The following is a 24,164-nucleotide window of genomic DNA, read 5'->3' as shown; positions in this document are numbered from 1 at the left end:
TAGCTCTGATCAAAAGTTTCCTTCCCCTGGAATGTGTGTAAATAATCTTTGTTATACGGGTTTCATACTTAAACACCTCAATACCAGGCACTTAAACACCTTCCTGCCCAGACCAATTTTGAGCTTTCACCGCTGTCGCAATTTGAATGACAATTGAGCGGTCATGCTACACTGTACCCAAATGAAATTTTTTCATTTTTTTCCCACAACTAGAGCTTTCTTTTGGTGGTATTTGATCACCTCTACGGTTTTTATTTTTTGCTAAACAAATAAAAAAAAGACCAAAAATTTTGAAAAAAAAAAAAGTTTTTTTTTTGTTTCAGTTTCAAAACTTTGTAAATAAGTACGTTTTCTCCTTCACTGATGGGGCTGCACTGACAGGCACTGATAAGGCGGCACTGATGGGCACTGATGAGGTGGCACCAATGAAGTGGCACTGATGAGGTGGCATTGATATGTGGCACTGATAGGCAGCACTGATGGGCGACACTGATGGGCTACATGGATGGACACTGATAGGTGGCACAAATTGGCACTGATTGGCATGGATAGGCGGCATGAATGGGCATGGATAGGCAGCATAGATGGGCATGGATAGGCGGCACAGATGGTCATGGATGGGCACTGATAGGCGGCACGGATGGGCACTGATAGGCGGCACGGATGGGCATTGATAGGCGCATTGTATTGTTTTGTACTGATGGATGCCAATCAGTGCCAAACAATAATGCATGCCAATCAATGATGCCCATTGTGGGCACTGATTGGCATCCATTGTGGGCACTGACTGGCATCCCTGGTGGTCTAGGGTGGCATACCTGGTGCTGGGCATCCCTGGTGGTCTAGTGGCATCCCTGGAGGACCAGTGTGAGCATCTTCGGGGGGGGGGGGGGGGGGGGGGAGGGGGGCTGCGCTGATAATCGATCAGCACAGACCCCCCCCTGTCAAAGGAGCAGCCGTTCGGCTCTCCTCCACTCGTGTCTGACAGACGCGAGTGAGGAAAAGCCCATCAACGGCTCTTCCTATTTACACTGTGATCATCCGTGATTGGACACGGTTGATCATGTGGTAAAGAGTCTCCGTCGGAGACTCTTTACCGAGATCGTAGTTGCAGGGGGTCAGACTGACACACTGCAACAACGATCGCCGCAATGCGCGCCCCCAGGGGCGCGCATCGGCTCAAAATCCTGATCACGTCATATGACGCCCAGTTAGGATTTTGAAACCACTTTGCAGCTGTCATTCGCCTAAAGGGCGGGCGGCACGTGGTTAAATATACAGTACATATTATTTGCATTTTATGACATTCATCTTAACCTTAAACTATGTAGAGGGTTCTTTACTGTAAGAGCGGCAAAGATGTGGAATTCCCTTCCACAGTTGGTGGTCTCAGCGGGGGCATCGATAGTTTCAAGAAACTATTAGCACCTGAACGACCGCAACATACAGGGATATACAATGTAATACTGACATATAATCACACACATAGGTTGGACTTGATGGACTTGTGTCTTTTTTTGACCTCACCTACTATGTAAACTATATAACAATAGAAGGCCACTAAGGCTGGATTCACACCTAATGTATTTTTTGTGCTTTTTGCATTTTGCAGATTTGCACCACAGAATGTGTTCCATAGGAAACCATGTTAAATGGACTGTAGTGCAAATCTGCAAAATGCAAAAAGCACTAAAACTGCCATAGGTGTGAATCCAGCCTAAAAGAATGTGCCGGAAACTGCTCATTAAAGTGGAAGTAAAGTACTCTTTTTAACTGGTACCTACAGGTAAGCCTATAATAAGACTTACCTGTAGGTCCAGTGAATATCTCTTAACCACTTAAAGACCAGGCCTCTTTTTCAGACACAGTGTTTACAAGCTAAAAACATTTTTTTTGCTAGAAAATTACTTAGAACCCCCAAACACTATACATTCTTTTTTTCTAACACCCTAGAGAATAAAATGGCGGTGGTTGCAATACTTTCTTTCTGTCACACCCTATTTGCGCAGCGGTCTTACAAGCGCACTTTTTTTGGGAAAAAATACACTTTTTTGAATTAAAAATGAAGACAGTAAAGTTATCCCAATTTTGTTTTACATTGTGAAAGCTAATGTTACGCTGAGTAAATTGATACCCAACATGTCACGCTTCAAAATTGCACCCGCTCGTGGAATGGCGACAAACTTTTATCCTTAGAAATCTCCATAGGTGACATTTAAAAAAATTCTACCAGTTGCATGTTTTGCAACTGTTACAGAGGAGTTCTAGGGCTAGAATTATTGCTCTCGCTCTACCGATCACAGCGATACCTCGCATGTGTGGTTTCATATGCGGGGACTACTCATGTATGCGTTAGCTTCTGCACGCAAGCTCGGCGGGACGGGGTGCATTAAAAAAAGTGATCTCGCGGCGAATCCGCCACAGAGACCACTTTTATCTTTGTAGCTGACCGCCGGCCGTTTAGGAGATATAGACACGGGATAAAGCCGGTGACGTCACCGGGCGTGCGCTCTGAAGGGACAGCATACCCATACCATACCTTCAGAGCTCCGCGCTGGGGCTCCCGAGCACATGTGAAGGAGTGACATCATCGCTGCCCCGACCATTCATACAGCTGGAGCCCACAGACCCTGAAAAGGAAGTCCGGGTGCCAATGGAAGCACCGGGGAGCTGTGACAGCTCTGTGCTGGAGGGCTCTGTGTGCAGGTAAGCCCGTCATAATGTACTAGTATGCGGTGCATATTAGAATACGGAGAGGAAGTGACAGAGGGCAGCTGGAACATAAACACATGAAAAAGTAAACTTACCATCCAGTTTCACAGACCAGGTCATCAGGAAGCCATCGGTCATTAAATAAAAGTTCTTCAAATCTTCCGGTAATGTACATTTGCGTTTCTGTATATTGCAACAAAAACAGAAGTTGTTAAAGCGGAACTCCAGACTATATGCTCTTGTCAAACTACACTATATTACCAAAAGTATTGGGACACCTGCCTTTACATTAACATGAACTTTAATGGCATCCCGGTCTTAGTCTGTAGATTTCAATATTGTTGGCCCACCCCCTTTGCGGCTATAACAGCTTCAACTCTTCTCGGAAGGCCGTCCACAAGGTTTAGGAGTGTGTCTATGGGAATGTTTGACCATTCTTCCAGCTCATTTGTGATGTTGGATGTGAAGGCCTGGCTCGCATTCTCTGCTCTAATTCATCCCAAAGGTGTTCTATGGGGTTGAGGTCAGGACTCTGTGCGGGCCAGTCAAGTCCCTTCACCCCAAACTCGCTCATCCATGCTTTCTGCACTGGTGTGCAGTTATGTTGGAACAGGAAGGGGCCATCCCCAAACTGTTCCCACAAAGTTGGGAGCATGAAGTTGTCCTTGGAGTTATTGCTTTGACATTATTTTTCACGATTTATTAATCGTGACCAATTAGGTCATATGCCTTTGCTGCGGGAGCTCCAGGAGAATAATCCAGATGTTTTTCGGAATTATCTCCGGGTGACGGACCCCTGCTTTCACCAACTCTTGAGATTGCTCATCCCCTATATTAAGACGCAGGACACATGCATGAGGCTTTTATTTTATTTTTTGGTTGAATAATAATGATTTGATTTGGTATATTTTTCTATATTTTTGGATGCATAGAATGCACTTTTTGGTTAAGTTCTATTGGCAGATATCATGCCTAATTTTATTTGTTTTCTTTTTTTAATGCACAATAAAAATATTGTGTAGAATAATACTTGGCTATGTGTTTTACTTCAAATGACAGTTTGGGAGTAGGCAGTTACATTTAAAAAAAAATACAATGTAAAATTGACAAGAGACACCAACATAGTTGTATCTTTGATCTTAAAAGGGGATAATGGTGTTGTGGTAACTTGCCCAAAAAATAATAATAATATTATTCTTGATATCACTAGAAAATAAAAAACCTTTGAAAATTAATTTCCAATAACTCCATCAGTATCACCAGCAAAGCAGCTTCATTATTATCCCATTAAAGAAGAAGAGAATTGTGCGCTGCATTTCCAGATTTCATAATTTTCCGTGTCACGAATGTGAATTCTCCATTACGAACGCTGGTTTACAAGACCGACCGCTTGCGTCTCATCCTTGCTTCTGAGCATGCGTGTTTGTACCTTGGACTTTTGTCTGACGGACTTGTGTACATACGCTCGGAAAATCCGACAACACACATTTGTCTGCGGAAAATTTAAAAACCTGCCATCCAACATTTGTCTGCGGAAAATCCGTCAACAATTGTCCGATGAAGCATACACACGGTTCGATTTTCCGCCAACAGCCTGACAGCAAACATTTTCCCATTAGAAAATCCGATCGTGTGTACGAGGCTTCAGTTTATTTATTAGTAAACTCATCACTGGGAACAATATTAAAGCCGCGATCCCCAGAGGTGAGCCGCTGGAATACAACATTGTATATACCTGCTCCCAGGAGACGATCGTCTGACGTTCAGCAGGAGGAATGGCCTCAAACTTCACCTCAGTCACTCCGGGAGACGACTCTACAAAATACGGAAACATAGAAAATGATTCAAGATCGGTCACTGCTTCCTATCGCAACACACATACAATGACCTGACAATCCAAAGGCAATACAGTATGTAGGTTCACCTGTTCAATTGCTTGCTAACACTAACTGCTAATTAGCCAATCACATGGCAGCAACTGAATGCATTTATTATTATTATTATTATTATTATAACACACAAGTTATATAGAACCAACAGTTCACGCAGCGCTTTACAATGTAGAGGGGGGATATAATATAGTATATATATATATATATATATATAATAATAATGTTGGAACGGGTATAATAAAAATAATAATAATTAGCCAATCACATGGCAGCAACTGAATGCATTTATTATTATTATTATTATACACGAGTTATATAGCACCAACAGTTTACGCATCACTTTAAAATGTAGAGGGGGGATATAATATATAATAATAAAAATAATAATAATGTTGGAACTGGTAGAATAATAATAATAATAGCCAATCACATGGCAGCAACTGAATAATAATAATAGTAATAATTAGCCAATCACATGGCAGCAACTGAATGCATTTATTATTATTATATTATTATAATAATACACGAGTTATATAGCACCAACAGTTTGCGGATCGCTTTACAATGTAGGGGGGGGGGGGATATAATATATAATAATAATGTTGGAATTGGTATAATAATAATAATAATAATTATTATTAACCAATCACATGGCAGCAACTGAATACATTTATTATTATTATAAACAAGTTATATAGCACTAACAGTTTAAGCAGCGCTTTACAATGTAGAGGGGGGATATAATATATAATAATAATGTTGGAACTGGTAGAATAATAATAATAATTAGCCAATCACATGGCAGCAACTGAATGCATTATTATTATTATACACGATTTATATAGTGCCAACAGTTTATGCAGCACTTTACAATGTAGGGGGGGGGGGGGGGGTATAATATATAATAATAATGTTGGAACTGGTAGAATAATAATAATAATTAGCCAATCACATGGCAGCAACTGAATGTATTTAGGCATCTAGACGTGGTGAAGAGGACTTGCTAAAGTTCAAACCAAACATCAGAATGGGGAAGAAAAGGGGATTTAGGCGACTTTGAACGTGGCATGGTTGTTGATGCCAGACGGGCTGGTCTGAGTATTTAAAAAACTGCCGATCTACTGGGATTTTCACACACCACCATCTCTCTGGTTTACAGAGAAAAAAAGAGAAAATATCCAGCGAGCGGCAGTTGTGTGGAGGAAAATGTCCTTGTTGATGTCAGAGGTGAGATGAGAATGGGCAGACTGGTTCCAGATGATAGAAAGACTCAAATAACGACTCGTTACAACTAAGGTGTGCAGAACACCATCTCTGAATGCACAACCTTGAAGCAGATGGGCTACAGCAGCAGAAGACTAGGGATTGACCGATTATCAGCGGCCGATATTCTTTTTTAAAGTCTCGGTCACAAACGTACCCGATATTATCAATATTGCTTCAAGGGCTTTTACCATGGTGATGCATGTAGCTGCAGGCATCACCCAGGTACCGTTCTTTAGAGCAGCAGTCGGCTTTATTGTAATTACAATCGATGCAGCTCAGCAGCCGCTCGGCCGTTATTACAAGCGGCAGGAGGGGACTCCCCACACCCCCCCACCGCCGCTCGCCCAGGCTCTCCTGTCTCACCGGGAGGCTGGAGTAACCAGCCGGCACATCCGCTACCTGGCCAAATACCCGTAAAGAAAAAAAAAACATGCTTGGTACGGGTCTCGGATCTAGTAACCAATATCACTTTGCCTTTACTTTGCAGGGAATTAGAAAGGAAGTAAAACCCACCATGGTTTACTTCCTCTTTAGTTACATAGAAGGTGAGGTTGAAAAAAAGACACAAGTCCATCAAGTCCAACCTATGTGTGTGATTAAAAACTTGATTTTACGCAAATATTGATGTATGGATATTGATGGTTATATCCTAGCAGGGGAACACTGTTCTTTTTGAGATCTTTTATGAGATCTCTCCTCATAATTAGTAAAAAATAAATAAAAAACAAACAATATCCGTAAGCATAATCTCTCTCTCGAATGTTCAAAAATAGAGGTCTCGAAAAATTTCCCAGAACAGAAGCGTTCGCGTGAGAAATAACACACGACGATTAAAAATTCCCCACGTGGCATTTCTGATGTCTGTTATTTTGTTTGCACTTCACCCTGACAAAGCTTTGTTTTAAAAGTGAAACATGTTGGGTTTTTATGGTCGCTGTGGAGAATTTTTTTTCACGAGGGCCAAAGCTCATTTACAAATGGTCTGTTGCAAAGTGGAAAACTGTTCTTGTGGTCAGACAAATCGAAAATTGACATTCTTTTTTTAGGCAACCATGGGAACCGTGTCTAAGCCCTCGTTCACATTAAATGCGGCTTTGAAGATGTGGGACTTCATCTGAAATGGCATGATTTGAAAGTCGCATGCCGATGCGACTTGGAAGACATCTGTGCGGCTTTGTGCACAGATGTCTATCCAAGTCGCACCCGAAATTGCCAAAAGTATTGCAGGAATTACTTTTTCAAAACGACGCGGCACCGCAAAGTCGGCGTTGCACCGATTTGAACAGTGCCATTGCCCAAAATAGTGTGCGACGCGTCATGCGATTTGACCTGTCCCATGACAAGGCGATCCAATGTGATGAGGGCTAGAGAGGAGAGGGACCTTCCAGCTTGTTATTAGTGCTCAAGTTCAAAAGCTGGTATCTCTGATGGTATGGGGGGGGGGGCAATAGTACAGGGGTCTCAAACCGGCGGCCCTCCAGCTGTTGTGAAACATACAAATCTCATCATGCCTCTGCCTGTGGGAGTCATGCTTGTAACCATCAGCCTTGCAATGCCTCATGGGACTTGTAATTTCGCAACAGCTGGAGGGCCGCCAGTTTGAGACCCCCCCCCCACTAGTGTGTATGGAATTAGCAGCTTGCACGTCTGGAATGGCACCAGTAATGCTGAAAGATAAATGCAGGTTTTAGAGCAGCAGATTCTCCCATCCAGACGACGTCTTTTTTTCAGAGAAGGCCTTGCATATCTCAGTAGGACAAGGCTAAACTCCATACTGCACCTATGACAACAGCATGGCTTCCTAGCAGAAGAGTCCAGGAGCTTAACTGGCCTGCCTGCAGTCCAGACCTTTCACCAACTTAAAAAAAAGAAAAAAGAAGGTAAACATGGTCCCATTTCTATTGTGAATAAAATATGGGTCTATTTATGTCGCTTTTATATAACGGTATAACTTTTTTGGAACTGGGGTTGTACTCTACTATAGGCGGTGCGTATTGGACAACAAATAACACCATGAAACTCCCCGATCAACGCACATCTTTATAATGCCTTTAAGTTGGCAACAGGGTCTCTTTAAACTAATAAGAAATGTAGTTTCTCACCTAATATCTTGCTAATCCCCAAAGTGATTTTCTCTATGTGGGAAGCCATGGTGGTGTCGGTCTTGTTGCGGCGGGCATGACATCACCTATAGAAGAACAGAGGATTAGTCTCTGGGTATAGATCATCCAGTGAAGCCCCTCGGCAAACATTTGTTGTTCTTAGGACCATTTTGCAGTCCTGACGGTCACAGGAAATTCCACAGTTTAGTAAGTTCAGGATTCCCTATGACAGCCGAGGGATGAAGATACAGTGCTGAGTCATCTGAGATATATGGTAGATGGGCCCTTGTTGCACCACTGTCCAACCAGACCTGCTTCTGATTGGCTGGATTGATAATCCGTGTTACAACAGCGAATATTCATTCGCTGTTGTAGCACCTGGGTGGGCTCATGGTGCAATGTTCTGCACTCCAAGCCCATCCTATTTTGAAGCCTATTAGAGCCTATAGCTCCAGTCAGGCGCTTAAAAAAAAACAAAAAAAAAAAAACACCCCTGCCACTGTAATTCAGGCACCCGTCATCCTGAAAGGGGCCGGACGCCTGAATTGGGGGTGGCCACGGCAGCCATGGATAGATTCATGCTATGCACAAATCTATCCATTATTTATATAGGGGAGTGCTGTGGAGAGAGGGGGCGGCGCCCGTGTGCCCCTAATGGACAGACCGCCACTGCCACCTACGTCAGTGAGAGTCCCTTATCCACAATCTCTGGGGTCACTGTCCCCTTCCGATGTGAGCTTGCATGTTCTCCCTGTGAAAGGACAGGCCGTCAACTCGACGACTTTTCCATAGAAAATATTTATTTGAGCATTACAGCAATAACATCATCCAAATACTGATGCGTTTCAGCCTTAGGCCTTCATTAAAAGCATAAAAATATGACATTAAAAACAAGTATATATAAAAGGGAAGCAGCCAATGTATCTTCTCCCTGTGCTTGCTAAGGGTTTCCTCCCGCACTTCAAAACACTTGCCGATAGGTTGTCTGTCTAAATTGGCCCTAGTATGTGTATGTCTGCATGATCTTAGAATGTGTAATGGAAATTTGTAAGTTCTGTATATAATTGTATTCTATTTTATATGTATTGCACAATGCCCTCACTGTGCACACGGCACTAATAATGTTTTCAGTACATGTTTTGCATTCTTTCGAGTTCTGATTAGAATAAGCCTGCCTATGTAACGCCCCTTGTTACCATAAACGTACAATTGTAATATTAATGTGATATCTACGTAATCATGTGTATAAAAGCCTTCAAATGCGTCATAATAAAGGAGAACGGTTATTTGGAAAGATGCTGAGCGTATCTTTTGTGTCTGTTCCCTACTGCAGTAGTTATTAATTTGGAACCACTAATCAATATGAGGATAGGAGTTGCCTATCATCAAAATATCCATTTCAGGTGGCGAAGCCAGCCAGGAGGGGTTATCAGGTGACCCTGAGTATCCGAAACGAGGAGCTTGAGACGATCCGGGAATTTCTGATAATCAGCCGGCTGAGGTAAGCCTTTTGCTTACATTTGAGTTATCAGACTTCCGTGATCGGTAAGGCATTTTCGGGACAAAGGGTACCTATTTTACTCCCCTTAATCGAACTGTATTGATTGGTGGTTATATGTTATGTTGTCACTGTCTACTGTTCATCGGAGTGTTATAGAGAAAGGGAAGAATAATGCCGTACACAGGTATATGTAGTACATCTGCTAGATAAAGTAGTTTAGAGGCAAAAGGGTATAGGCACACGTAGAGAAGACTGGCCAGTCATTATGGGCATTAAATTAAGTAAGGGAATGACGGGTAAGAGACCCTCAAAAATGCCCAGCGCAAGAGGAGCGCTATATATGAACCGAAGGTGCGGTTCCGCCTATACTGAGCCCCTAGATTAATGGTTAAAGTGGACAGGGATCCACAAAGGGTAACTGGGTCACCACCAAAGTCCACAGGGACAAAGAATCATGCAGAGTATACAGCTAGAGAAAAAGCTATTTATGTGAGCAGGATGGATCAAGAGTGACATTAACACTAGATAGAAAGGGACTTTTTGATGTTAAGTTGTGGGATGAATTTGGGGTCAGGCACTACAACTAGTAAAGTCAAGAAACAGAGAAATGAGAGTTAAAACAGAATTATTTATATGTTGTCAGAGAGGGAAGATGGGATGAGCACTATGGCTGCCCGTCTGATCATAGAAGGTAGAGTAAGTGAAGTATGGTATTACAATACATTGGATGCAAAGGATATCAGAACAAAATAAAGAAAGCAGAAATTTAAGCAAGGAAGTATTAAAAAAGCGTTAAAATAAAGTGAGAGAATGATAGGCATGTGTTGTGTACGAATGGGAATAATGTAAGCAATTTTAGAGATATATTTGAGTATGTTTGTGAATGCTGGAACCTTTAGTTCTATCGCTTGTGTCATGTACGCAGATGTGACCCCCTCCTTTGTGCTCTCCTGAAAGAATGTAGCTGGGATGAGAGGTTGGTGATAAGCTGGAAGGACACCATGCCAATTTCAGTTTTTTAGAAAAAACATTTATAACAAAATGTGCCGGGTTAACGAATTTAATGATAAACAATGTGATCACAATTATTTTTTAATCTGTTTTCCAAACATGGTAAAATGAAGGTTACAAATTAAACGTGTCTTACACAAATTGAATATCCTGTGATAGGGGAAACAGTGCATTAAAAAAAAAAAAAAAGAGAGAGAAATTGAGTAAAATTAAGTAATATGTCCCCCTTTAAGGACATTTATCTGTGCATATATATTAGTGTGTGATATTGAAATTATCATATGAGTATTCATTTGTAATATAAGTTTAACAATTTTATTAATAAATATAGATATATTGAAACTGGTTTAGACAACCTTTGGTTGGAAATGAAATCCAGGTTAATGGGGAAATTGGTAAAAATTGAATTAGTTTAGATTAAGATAACAATTTTGTAATTTAAAATTTATTGAGTGGAAAGAAAAAAAGATTAAGATGAGGTTGTTAATTTGAATACAGCTGCAATAATGTTTAACAAAGCCAAGATGAATGGGATACATAAGGAAGTTTTTCTACAGAAATGAAATCTTAAAGTCTGATAATAACTTGATGTGCGGTCCATGATGTGAGAGTAATAATAACATTTAAATATAACAGACCCATCACATCAAGTCCACACACCCTGTTAGGATAGCTGCTGCCTGCAGCCAGTTGGTTTATAGTTTTTGATGGCCGAGTGCTTTCTGGTCCGTCATACATATTGTTGGTCCTTTTGTTTTTATGCATTTTTAATTTTTAAAATCCAAAGCAGAATGTGTGGATTGTGAAATGATGTGCCCCTTTTCCTTGTAAGTGCAGTGGAAGTAGAAGAATATTTTGGATTTATGGACATCTCTGCATGACTGCAGGGTATTCTTATCATTTATTATAATATTGCCAGGAAAAAGTTGTCTTTTTGAAACATGAAACTGGAGTTCTTACACAAACAGCATGATAGGAAACAAGCCATTGTTATATTTATGCAAGCTGGACCCAGTAATGAAGGGTTCACTCCGATATATCAGAGCTGTAGCTTTATGGAAAGTTGCTATTAGACAGTTACAGATATTATTTTGGTTGAATATTTAATTTTTAATGGTCTGACATTCTAAATGTTTGTCTAATGAAAGGTTCAAAATATGAATTTGTTTTGTGTGTTTATGTACAAATCTAACAATGAAAAATGTGTACATTTGAATCCAGCCACCTTATTGCCTCTATTGGAGGAGGCTGGAGACAAAGAAAAAGCACATGTGTTAAATTGATGACGTGGGAATCAGCTGCTGTGAGCCCAGTGCAGGACACACTCCCAGAAGACCCGAGTATTTACTTTTTTGTAGTGTTATTCCTGGTTTTATACCGAGGATGAAGTTTATCACCCAGAAGGATTCCCTGTATTCACAGTCATTGGATCCTTTTTCCCCATCTCAGGAAGCAGAGCTCCATGTTTTAGCAAAGCCTGTGAGCTTTAAAAATAGTATATATTTATATAGATAGTCGAGATATAGAGAGCTTTTGGTTCCATTTGAAGGGCCAGAAGTTTGTTTTTACTTCGGCAGGTAAATCAATCAAGTACGCCAAGTTAATTTGATTGGCTGTTTTCAGCCTTCCAGGTTCTTGCTGAGGTAGCCATACTAACAGTAAAACTCACATATGGAAGCAGACCAGGCGACTCTAAGGCCCCTTTCACACTGGGGCGGTGCGGCCGTCGGCGGTAAAGTGCCGCTATTTTTAGCGGCGCTTTACCGTCGTTTTAGCGGCGGTCTGTGGGCGCTAGCGGGGTGGTTTTAACCCCCGTTAGCGGCCGGAAAAGGGTTAAAACCGCCCGCATAGCGCCGCTGCAGCGGCGCTATGCCGGCGGTATTGCCGCGCTGTCCCATTGATTTCAATGGGTAGGAGCGGTTTAGGAGCGGTGAATACACCGCTCCAAAGATGCGGCTAGCAGGACTTTTTTCACTGTCCTGCCAGCGCACCGCTCCAGTGTGAAAGCCCTCCGGCTTTCACACTGGAGTGAAAGGGGCCGTTTTTTTTCAGGCGCTACACAGGCGCTATTTTTAGCGCTGTAACGCCTGAATACCGCCCCAGTGTGAAAGCAGCCTAAGGATGCTGCATTTACAGCCCCGGACACTTGCTGGGTCTGTGCAACTCACAGATTCCACCCTAGTTCTGGCCCAGTATAGCTGAGATTAATAATTCAACTTTAAGGACCCCAGAACGAGAAGAACACGTGGTCCACAGAGGGCAACTTCTTATGAAACAAGACTTTGGAAAAGGTGATCATTTATGTCTGCCAGACACTCTTTTCCCTCCAGCTTGACACGTGGACCGTGTCATCAGTTACAAGCAGTTATGGCTGCCTTAGTAAATGAGCGTGGGATAGAGCCAGGGTTCTCCACAGTTGTTTTTATAACATACCACTTCTTGTTTTACCTGTTACCAAAGGTGTTACCAAAAGCTGAACATCCCTTCCAGAGATAACAAAAAGATATATCCAGATGCCCAAGTCAGGATCTTATGAGTATGCATTTTGTTTGTATGGACATGTTTTCTGGATGTCCAGTGGCAAATGCTACTGCAAAGGCCACATTAAAAAGTGTTATCAGAAGTAGTTTGTAAGTACAGAGTGCAGAATCTACAGAGAGTAACAGAGGAAATCATTTTTATAGGAGAGTCCTTACTGGAAGTTTTGAAGTTTTATTTTTACACCCCCTACTGTCTACAATGTAGCAGACAAAGTAGAGTAAGGAACTAGAAAACTTTTGCCTGAATGTTTTATTATATTTTATCAAGCCCGTAGGGGGGATGTTGGACTCTTTCCCTATGGGATTTGGTTTGGGAGTGTGTTACTCACTTGCTTATATTTTGTCTCAGCAGCTGAAGTCCTCCATTCGGATCTCACAGAGAATGTTGCTGATCTTTTAAGGTTTTTGACAAACTCATTTATGTGTTTTCTCTCCAATTCCAGATCCTAAAAGTTTGGAAGGATCTAAAACTAAAGCCAGGTGACTTGTGGATTGTTAAGAGACATTTATATATAAGGAAATGTTTGGAGACTCAATTCAGCATCTATTTGATGTACAGTTGTGCAAAACTTGAAGGAAAAGTCACCTGGATCCACACCAGACACTGCAAAAATGTCTAAATTAAAGAAATCTCTGTGTTTGATTTGTTTCCCTCTTGCGATCACAGTCTAGGGTACTTTTTGATTCAATTACTTTAATTGTAAGGGATATATATATATATATATATATATATATATATATATATATATATATTTGAAAAGTAGTTTAGCCACGTTGAAGTCATTTTTGTCTTTTGTACCTCTTCCATTTTATGTAGAATTGTCTGTGTTTACATGTGCTGATAAGTCAGCATACCAACAATTAAGCTAGAAGGCCATTCTGGCCACAGGAGTGTACAGACAGTACTCTGTAAATATGTCTTATCAATCATTTGTTTTTCACAATGAAAAGTCATTTTGTAATAAAAAAAGCTGCTCAGCTATTATTTTCTCCACAATGGAGTTTTTGCCTCTTTGGCCAGGACTACCTCCACCTAAGCGTGTGGAGGTTCCAGGTTAAAGGTGATAGCAGGTATGGTTAGTGATCAAAATATTGATCAAAAGAGAGGAGATTGTAATGGAAATTTGTAGGTTCTGTATATAATTGTATTCCATTTTATATGTATTGCACAATGCCCTCACTGTGCACACGGCACTAATAATGTTTTCAGTACATGTTTTGCATTCTTTCAAGTCCTGATTAGAATTAGCCTGCCTATGTAATGCCCCTGGTTACCATAAACGCACAATTGTAATATTAACCACCTCAGTACAGTGCAGTTACAACCCCTTCCTGACCAGACCAATTTTCAGCTTTCAGCGCTCTCACAGTTTGAATGACAATTACTCAGTCATCCAACACAGTATCCATATGAAACTTGCGTCCTTTTTTCCACACAAATAGAGCTTTCTTTTAGTGGTATTTAATCACTAGTGGGTTTTTTATTTTTTGTGCTATAAATAAAATAAAACGTAAATTTTGTGAAAAAAAATGCCTTTTTCTTCGTTTCTGCCATAAATGTTTGCTAATTAGTAATTTTTCTTCATAAATTTTGGCCAAAATTTATACTGCTACATATCTTTGGTAAAAATAACCCACATTAGTATATATTATTTGGTCTTTGTGAAAGTTATAGAGTCTACAAACTATGGTGCCAATCACTGAAAATTGATCACTTCTGATCAGGCCTTCAGTACATCAGGTGTACCTCATTTCTTGAGACACCAACAAGTCACAAGGTACTCGGGTACTCTGATGGGCTGGGACAGGTACTCGGGTACTCTGATGGGCTGGGACAGGTACTCGGGTACTCTGATGGGCTGGGACAGGTACTCGGGTACTCTGATGGGCTGGGACAGGTACTCGGGTACTCTGATGGGCTGGGACAGGTACTCGGGTACTCTGATGGGCTGGGACAGGTACTCGGGTACTCTGATGGGCTAGGACAGGTACTCAAATACTCTGATGGACTGTGACAGGTACTCTGATGGACTGTGATTGACAGGTACTATGAGGGGTGGTGACAGGTCCTCTTTATTGGGGGGGGGCAATCAGTGTGATTGGTGTACACTGTAGGCGGTAACGAGATGTTACCGCAATCTCCTCCTCACACACGATCGGTGTGTGAGGAGGAGAACCCAGTAACATCCCGTTAGTTTACATTTTAGTGATCGGCTGTGAAAGGATCACAGCCGATCACGTGGGTAAACAGCCGGCCAATGGCTGTTTACCAGCCTCGGTGACGAGCAGTGTTCCCGGGGAACACGCCGCCACCGACGTGCTCGCGCGCATGCGCCGTGCACGTTCGGGGTGTGACCATCTGTGATCGGCCGTGACTTCATAACGGCCGATCACGTGGTAAACAGCCATAGCGAATGGCTGTTCACCCCCTTCGGTGGCGAGCGGTGTCTCCGTGACACGCCGCCACCGAAGAAACAGGGATGCGCGCGCACGATCGCGCGCATTCCCTGTTTAAACGGGAGGCCGTCATATGACAGCCTCCCGCCACAATAGGTGCGCCGCCTGGCCGTCATTTGACGGTCGGCGGTCAGCATCTAGTTAATGTGATACCTACGTAATCATGTGTATAAAAACCTTCAAATGCGTCATAATAAAGGAGAACGGTTATTTGGAAAGATGCGGAGCGTATCTTTTGTGTCTGTTCCCTACTGCAGTAGTTATTAATTTGGAACCACTAATCAATATGAGGATAGGAGTTGCCTATCATCAAAATATCCATTTCAAATGTAAGCTCCTCGTGGGCGGGGACTGATATGAACGTACAATATAGAATGTGCTGTGTAAATTGCTGATGCTATAGAAATACCCGGAATAAACAAATTAAAATCTGTGCCTGAACTCAAGGGCTGCAACTAACAATTATTTTCATAATCGTTTAGGTGGCCGATTATTGTTTTGATTAAGTGGATAAAAAAAAAAAGTGTGCTGTATAATAGAGCGATTGATCATTAATATAGACTCTTTCGTAACATAAGATGGAAGGTATACTTTATGCATAAACTGTTCGTCTGTACTGAACCTGTGGGATATTGATTGTAAAACCATAGATTTAACGATAAGCCCTTGCACACACGGTCGGACATTCCGACAACAAAATCCGCCGGATTTTGTCCAAAACCGGTGTTGCATACAAACGGTCAGACAAAGTTGTCGGAAAATCCGATCGTTCAGAACGTGATGACATTATTTCCTTACGACGGGACTACGTTCAGGCTAGTAGCCAATAGCTTTGGTCTAAGAAGTTGATCTGAGCATGCGTGGCACTTTGTCTGATCGGAATTCTCTACACACAATCGGACAAAGTCCGATCGGATCATGTCGGAAAGTTTTATAGCCCAGCTCTAAAACTTTGTCTGTCGGATATTCTGACGGAAACAGTCCGATGGAGCCCACACACAATCGGATTATCCAACAACACGGTCCGATCGGACATTTTACGTCGGAATGTCCTACCGTGTGTACAAGGGCTTAGATCTAAGTCTGTACCCCCCACATCATATGCACCTGTGGAAATGTTTATTAAAGAGGTTACCGCGAGGTGAAGGATTTGGTTCAGAAAATGGACTATAGAGATCATATACCACATATCCTGTCATGTGAAGAACGAATAGCCCTTAAAGTGGTTGTAAACCCTTACAAACCACTTTGACCTACAGGTAAGCCTAGATTAAGGCTTACCTGTAGGTCCAAGAAATATCTCCTAAACCTACACAGTTTAGGAGATATTTGCAAAAAGACAGGCACCGTTGTCTACGGCGCATGCGCCGTAGACAGCGGCGCGCAGGCGCACTGAGCGTGCCGCTGTTAACGGTGATGTGCCGCGGGAGTCACGTCATCGCGGCTCCGTCGAATGACAGCGCTGGAGCAGCGAGACTCACCAAGAAGATGGAGGCTCCGTACACAAGGGGACAGCGGTGACATCGCTGGCTCCTGTGTCAGGTAAGTTACATAGTTACATAGTTAGTCAGGTTGAAAAAAGACACAAGTCCATCCAGTTCAACCAAAAAAAAAAAAAATATATATATATATATATATATAAATATAAATATACCAGCCCATATACCCAATTCTATACCCACAGTTGATCCAGAGGAAGGCAAAAAACCCCAGCAGAGCATGATCCAATTTGCTACAGCAGGGGAAAAAATTCCTTCCTGATCCCCCGAGAGGCAATCGGATTTTCCCCGGATCAACTTTACCTATAAATTTTAGTACCCAGTTATATTATGTACACTTAGGAAATAATCCAGGCCTTTCTTAAAGCAATCTACTGAGCTGGCCATAACCACCTCTGCAGGGAGTCTATTCCACATTTTCACAGCTCTTACTGTGAAGAAACCTTTCCGTATTTGGAGATGAAATCTCTTCTCCTCTAGACGTAAAGAGTGCCCCCTTGTCCTCATTGTTGACTGTAAAGTGAATAACTCGACACCAAGTTCCCTATATGGACCCCTTATATATTTGTACGTTTATCAAATCCCCCCTTAATCTCCTCTTATCAAGAGAGAATAAATTCAGTTCCTCTAATCCTTCCTCATAGCTGAGTTCCTCCATGCCTCTTATCAGTTTGGTTGCCCTTCTCTGCACTTTCTCCAGTTCCCCGATATCCTTTTTGAGAACTGGTGCCCAAAACTGAACGGCATATTCCAGATGAGGTCTTACTAATGATTTGAACAGGGGCAAAATTATGTGTCTCTCTCTGGAGTCCATACCTCTCTTAATACAAGAAAGGACTTTGCTCGCTTTGGAAACCGCAGCTTGGCATTGCATGCTATTATTGAGCTTATGATCTACCAAAACCCCCAGATCCTTCTCCACTATGGATTCCCCTAGTTGTACTCCCCCTAGCGTGTATGATGGATGCATATTCTTAGCCCCCAAGTGCATAACCTTACATTTCTCCACATTAAACCTCATCTGCCACATAGTCGCCCAATTAGACAGAGCATTGAGGTCGGCTTGTAAATTGGAGACATCCTGTAAGGACGTTATTGCACTGCATAGCTTGGTGTCATCTGCAAAGACGGAAATGTTACTCTTGATCCCAGACCCAATATCATTTATAAAGATATTAAAAAGCAAGGGTCCCAGCACTGAACCTTGGGGTACACCACTGATAACCTTAGACCATTCAGAGTAAGAATCATTAACCACTACTCTCTGAATTCTGTCATTAAGCCAGTTTTCTATCCATCTACAAACTGATGTTTCCAAACCTGTAGACTTTACCTTACACATGAGCCGTGTGTGCGGAACTGTATCGAACGCTTTTGCAAAATCCAAATATATCACGTCCACCGCCACCCCTCTGTCCAAGGTTTTACTTACCACCCCATAAAAAGAAATCAGGTTTGCCTGACAACTCCTGTCTTTCATGAATCCATGCTGTCTGTTGCTCAAAATATTTTTTTCCTGCAAGAACTCGTCTATGTGGTCTTTTATTAATCCCTCCAGTATCTTCCCAACTATAGAAGTTAAACTAACGGGTCTATAATTACTTGGTAAATACTTTGTTCCCTTTTTAAATATAGACACCACATTGGCCCTGCGCCAATCCAGTGGTACTATTCCTGTCATTAATGAGTCCCTAAAAATTAGATACAATGGCTTTGAAATTACAGAGCTCAATTCTTTTAGGATCCGTGGGTGGATGCCATCAGGTCCAGGTGCTTTATCCACCTTTATTCTGTCCAAATATTTCTGGACCATATCACTTTTGAGCCATTGTGGATTTGGGGCTGCGTCACTACCACCCCCATTATGGACATGAGCTCCCCCATGCTCCTATGTATACACAGAGCTGAAGAAAGTATTTAATAAGTTAGCCTTCTCTTTGTCCCCAGTCATCCACTCCAGATTATTTTGCAAAGGGCCTACATGCTCAGACTTAACCTTTTTGCTATTAATATATTTGAAGAATTTTTTGGGGTTTGTCCTACTGTCTTTTGCAATCTGTCTTTCATTCTGAATTTTTGCATCCTTGATTTCCTTTTTACATATTCTGTTATATTCCTTGTAACATTTAAATGACACTAGCGTTCCTTCATTTTTATATTTTTTGAAAGCTCTTTTTTTATAGTTTATAGCTTTTTTAACTTTGGCCGTGAGCCACATCGGCTTTATTTTTAACCTTTTAAACTTATTGCCCATGGGAATATACTTTGCCGTGAGATCACAAACAAGCTTTTTGAAGAATTCCCATTTCTGTTCTGTGCCCATTGGTGCCAATATTCTCTCCCAGTCTAAGTCCCGGAGTGTGGCCCTCATCCTTGGAAAATTTGCTCTCTTGAAATTAAGTGTTTTTATCTTTCCCGTATGTGATTTTTGCTTACAGCTAACATCAAATGAAATCATGTTATGGTCACTGCTACCCAGATGTTCCTTTATCTGAACATTAGTAATACGTTCTGCATGGTTTGAGATTACCAGGTCCAACAGAGCATCATTCCTAGTTGGGGCCTCAATAAACTGTACCATAAAATTGTCCTGTAATAGGTTTACAAATGTTTGCCCTTTAACTGTCCCAGCAGTGCCATTACCCCAGTCAATTTCTGGGTAGTTGAAATCCCCCATTAGTATCACTGTCCCAGCCCTTGCAGCCCTTTCTATCTGTGCAAGGAGCTGAGTCTCCACCTCCTCATCAACATTGGGTGGTCTATAACAAACTCCAATGATTAACTTTGAACTACGCGATGCATAGTAGTCTATTATGCTTTACCTTTGCAAGGAATCAAAGGGGAAGTAAATCCATCAGGGTTTACTTCCTCTTTAACCACTAGGGATCCACGCTATAGCCAAATGACGGCTACAGCGCAGACCTGCTTTGCCGGGACGACGTCTATTGACGTCGTCCCGTGCACGAGCGGCCTGCGCGCCCCCTGAGGGGCGCGCGCGGTGCGCTCTGTGATCAGCAAGTCTATGAGACTTGCCTGATCACGGATCGAAGCAAGGGGTCGATCCCGACCCCTTACCACGTGATCAGCTGTCAGCCAATGACAGCTGATCATGTGATCACAACAGAGCCAGTAATCGGCTATTTTCCTCCTCGCACTGACAGCGCGAGGAGAAAAAAAAAAAAGCCGATCACCGGCGGCCGTGAGAGGGATTTCAGTCCCGATCACGGCCAAGTCATCAGTGTCCACCTGCCCCCTAAATAAAGTAAAAGTGCCACCCATCAGTACCACCCATCAGTGCCCACAGTGCCACCCATCAGTGCCCACAGTGCCACCCATCAGTGCCCACAATCTGCCACAACAGTGCTGCACCTCATATGCCACATATCCGTGCCCATCAGTGTCATCTACCAGTGCCCATCAGTGCCGCCCATCAGTGCCACCTATCAGTGCCACCTATCAGTGCCCATCATTCTCATCTATCAGTGGTACCTATCCGTGCCCATCCGTGCCACCCATCCGTGCCATCTTATCTGTGCCCATCAGTGCCGCCTTATCTGTGCCCATCAGTGCCACCTTCACCGTGCCTATCAGTGCCCACCAGTGCCGCCTCATCAGCGCATTTCAATGAAGGAGAAAAATTACCTGTTTGCAAAATTTTATAACAAACTATTAAACATGATTTTTTATTTTGCATCTTTTTTTGTTTGTTTAGCAAAAAATAAAACTCCCAGCTGTAATTAAATACCACCAAAATAAAGCTCTATTTGTGGGAAAAAAATGATAAAAATGTCATTTGGGTACAGTGTTGTATGACCGCGCAATTGTCATTCAAAGTGCATCAGCGCTGAAAGCTGAAAATTGGTCTGGGCAGGAGGGGGGTTTAAGTGCCCAATAAGCAAGTGGTTAAGAATCTGAGCAAGCGGCATTATATCATCTGTAAACCCGCTGACAAGGGGGGTTTCCATGGTAATCATGGACTCCGAGATGTATGAAGCAGAAGCGATCCGCCAATTGAGTGACCAATCGGTTTAGAAGAGGGTTGCCACGGATCCTACTTGGGGAATAAGAAAGCAGTTAGAAAACGTTCTTAAACCGGCATTAAGGGACAGATTGATTTCACGGGCCTTGTTTGAATTCTTACTTCCTGCCCACACGCGGGCTCCAGTTTTTTTTTTTTATACGTTGCTCAAAATTCATAAAGACAGTCAATCCCCTCCCTGTCGCCCGATCTTATCGGGCAGAGATTCGATCTTTGTCCCGACGGCACGGTTATTGGGTAAGATATTATCCCTCTCTTGTCAAAAATACAAGATCATATATCAGAGACACCACAGGATTTTCTTTCAAAGATGAGTGACATATCCTGTCGGGGTGATGAGATCCTTGTGACCTGGGATGTCAATAGTTTATATACATGTATTCCGCATAAGGGATGGGATCAGTGCGGCTATTGAATCGATTAGGAAAAGTGACACATATTCAGAGGCCAGATTAAAAATGTTTGAAAATGTATTTAATATTTTGTTGTTTAACAATTATTTTTTATTTAAGGACCAGTTTTATGTACAGCAGAACGGTGTTGCCATGGGATCCAATGTTGCCCCGCCATACGCTTGCTCGTTTATGAACGAATTTGAACAGAAGCATGTTTTTTGTGAATGAGCTGTTTCAGTAACATTGCGCCACCTGGTGGTGATATATAGACAATGTTTTTGTTATATGCCGGGGCAACATTGAATCCCTGATGGCTTTTGATGAAATATTGAACGGATGTGTTCCGGATATCAAGTTTAAAATTAACATTGGAGGTAATTACATCCAATTTCTTGATACCGGGATATATATATCAGTCATGGCCGCATTAAATCCGATTTATATGTGAAACCTACCGATCGGAACCAACTTTTGATGTTTAATAGCTATCACTCACCTCACGTGTTTAAGTCTATTGTAAGGAGCCAGTTACTACGGGTGAGGGGTATAGTGAGCAATGATATGGTGAGGAGAACCAGATTGGATGAAGTATGTTGCAAGTTTAAAGAACGAGGGTATCCAGAAAATCTGATTAGACAAGAGCTTGATAAGGTATTAAATGACACAATTCCAGTTGGGAAACGACATCAAGGGATGAATAAACCGAGACTTCCTTTTAGTTTTCAATTTAATAGTTGCAGTGAAAAAGTATTTAACCACTTTCAGCCCCGAACCATTTTGCTGGCTTAAGACCAGAACACTTTTTGCGATTCGGCACTGCGTCGCTTTAACTGACAATTGCGCGGTCGTGCGACGTGGTTCCCAAACAAAATTGGTGTCCTTTTTTTTCCCCACAAATAGAGCTTTCTTTTGGTGGTATTTGATCACCTCTGCGGTTTTTATTTTTTGCGCTATAAACAAAAATAGAGCGACAATTTTGAAAAAAAAAAAAACGCATTATTTTTTACTTTTTGTTATAATAAATATCCCCCAAAAATATATAAAAAAAACATTTTTTTCCCTCAGTTTAGGCCGATACGTATTCTTCTACATATTTTTGGTAAAGAAAAAAAAAAAAGAAAAAATCGCAATAAGCGATTATTGATTGGTTTGCGCAAAAGTTATAGCGTTTACAAAATAGGGGATAGTTTTATGGCATTTTTATTAATAATTTTTTTTTTTTTACTAGTAATGGCGGCGATCAGCGATTTTTATTGTGACTGCGACATTATGGCGGACACATCAGACATTTTTTACACATTTTTGGGACCATTGGCATTTATACAGCAATCACTGCTATACAAATGCCCTGATTCCTGTGTAAATGACACTGGCAGTGAAGGGGTTAACCAGTGGGTGGCAGTGTAGGGGTTAATTGTCCCTAGGGGTGTGTTACTAACTGTTGGGGGCTGGGCTTTAATTTAGTGAACACTGATCTCTGTTCCAATCACATGGAGCAGAGATCAGCATCACTAGTTGCTAGGCAGAACGGGGAAATGCTGTTTACAACGGCATTTCCTTGTTCAGCCACCCCGTGAGACGATCGTGGGTATGCCCACAGCGATCGAGTCCGCGGGACTGGCGACCAGACTCACGGGGGACCCAACCAGCACGCGAGTGCGCCGCCGGCCGCGCGCTCGCAATGGCAGGGCGGCATTAAAGATTGGACGTACCTGTACGCCAATATGCCTGCCCGTGCCATTCTGCCGACGTACATCGGCGTGCGCTGGTCGGGAACCGGTTAAGATATGTATTTATTTCTCTGAGATAGGGAGTATGATGCGATCTGATTTGGTAGAACTCCCGAAAGCAATGCTGATATCAAATAATTTGTCTTTTTCTTGCAGGAATTGATGGGAACTGAAGGACTTGCCATAGAGGGAAAATATTGAAGAATGATGATTACGGTGTTTATGGTTGACATCTGTTATATCATCGGATTGGATTGGAACGATTTATTTTTGTATGCAATGTATGGTGATCTTAATTGATTGGATACGTTCCATACTGAGGGGGTTAATGTTTTTCTTTCTAATTATGTTGATTGTTTTTTTTTTTGGGTCATACACCTGTGGGATACTCCCTTGAGTTTTGTATATATGTGGTAGTTTGAGTTAGGGTCCTTTCACACAGGGCGGATCAGTGCTGATCCGCCCCATGGCTTAGTGATCTCCGCTAAGCAGGAAGATGACAGGTCCGTCTCTGCACACTGCGCAGGGACGGACCCGGTCACAGCGCCGCTCTCCCCTATGGGAGAACGGGTGACGACGGACCGCAGTGTCCGTCATCACCCGATCCGCAGACGGATGGAAAAATAGCTTTTTCCTCTGTCACACTTTTTCGGATCGGAGTGGGTCGGATGTCAGTGGACTTGTCACCGCTGACATCCGACGCTCCATAGAGCTCTATGGAGCACCCGTTCAGGTCCGCCTGAAAAACTGACAGGCGGACCTGAACGGATTGTCCGTGTGAGAGGAGTATGTTCACACAAGCCAGGGATAGCCTGATGAAGAGTGATGTTCACTCGCAACTGTACAGTGGCTGCTGCTGTTTATAGCATGTAAAGAATTTGCATCGAAGCACGTGTCTCGTTGTTATTTCTATATACACACACATTTTAATTTTCTAGGGTCTCTGCTAAAAAAAAATAATAATAAATATATATATTATTATTTTTTTTTTTTTTTTTAAGCAGAGACCCTAGAAAATGT

General features: G+C 42.2%; 1 protein-coding gene across 1 annotated transcript in view; it reads right to left on the bottom strand.

Moving 5' to 3' along the window:
- TPGS2 (tubulin polyglutamylase complex subunit 2) overlaps positions 1 to 24,164 on the bottom strand; it is a 60,867-nt gene that overhangs the window by 26,040 nt on the left and 10,663 nt on the right. The window contains exons 2-4 of the mRNA XM_077463115.1: positions 7,973 to 8,058; positions 4,448 to 4,527; positions 2,808 to 2,895 (exon numbers count right to left, since the gene is read on the bottom strand). Of these exons, the coding sequence (XP_077319241.1) occupies positions 2,808 to 2,895; positions 4,448 to 4,527; positions 7,973 to 8,021 (217 nt within the window). The 5' untranslated portion in view covers positions 8,022 to 8,058. The remainder of the gene's footprint in view (positions 1 to 2,807; positions 2,896 to 4,447; positions 4,528 to 7,972; positions 8,059 to 24,164) is intronic.

This window comes from Lithobates pipiens, unplaced genomic scaffold, assembly GCF_037356315.1.
Source record: "Lithobates pipiens isolate NorthernLeopardFrog02 unplaced genomic scaffold, aLitPip1_a1.2 Scaffold_3, whole genome shotgun sequence".
NCBI lineage: Eukaryota > Metazoa > Chordata > Amphibia > Anura > Ranidae > Lithobates > Lithobates pipiens.
The sequence above is the reverse complement of the archived record's forward strand: the minus strand, read 5'-3'. Positions and strand labels throughout refer to the sequence as shown.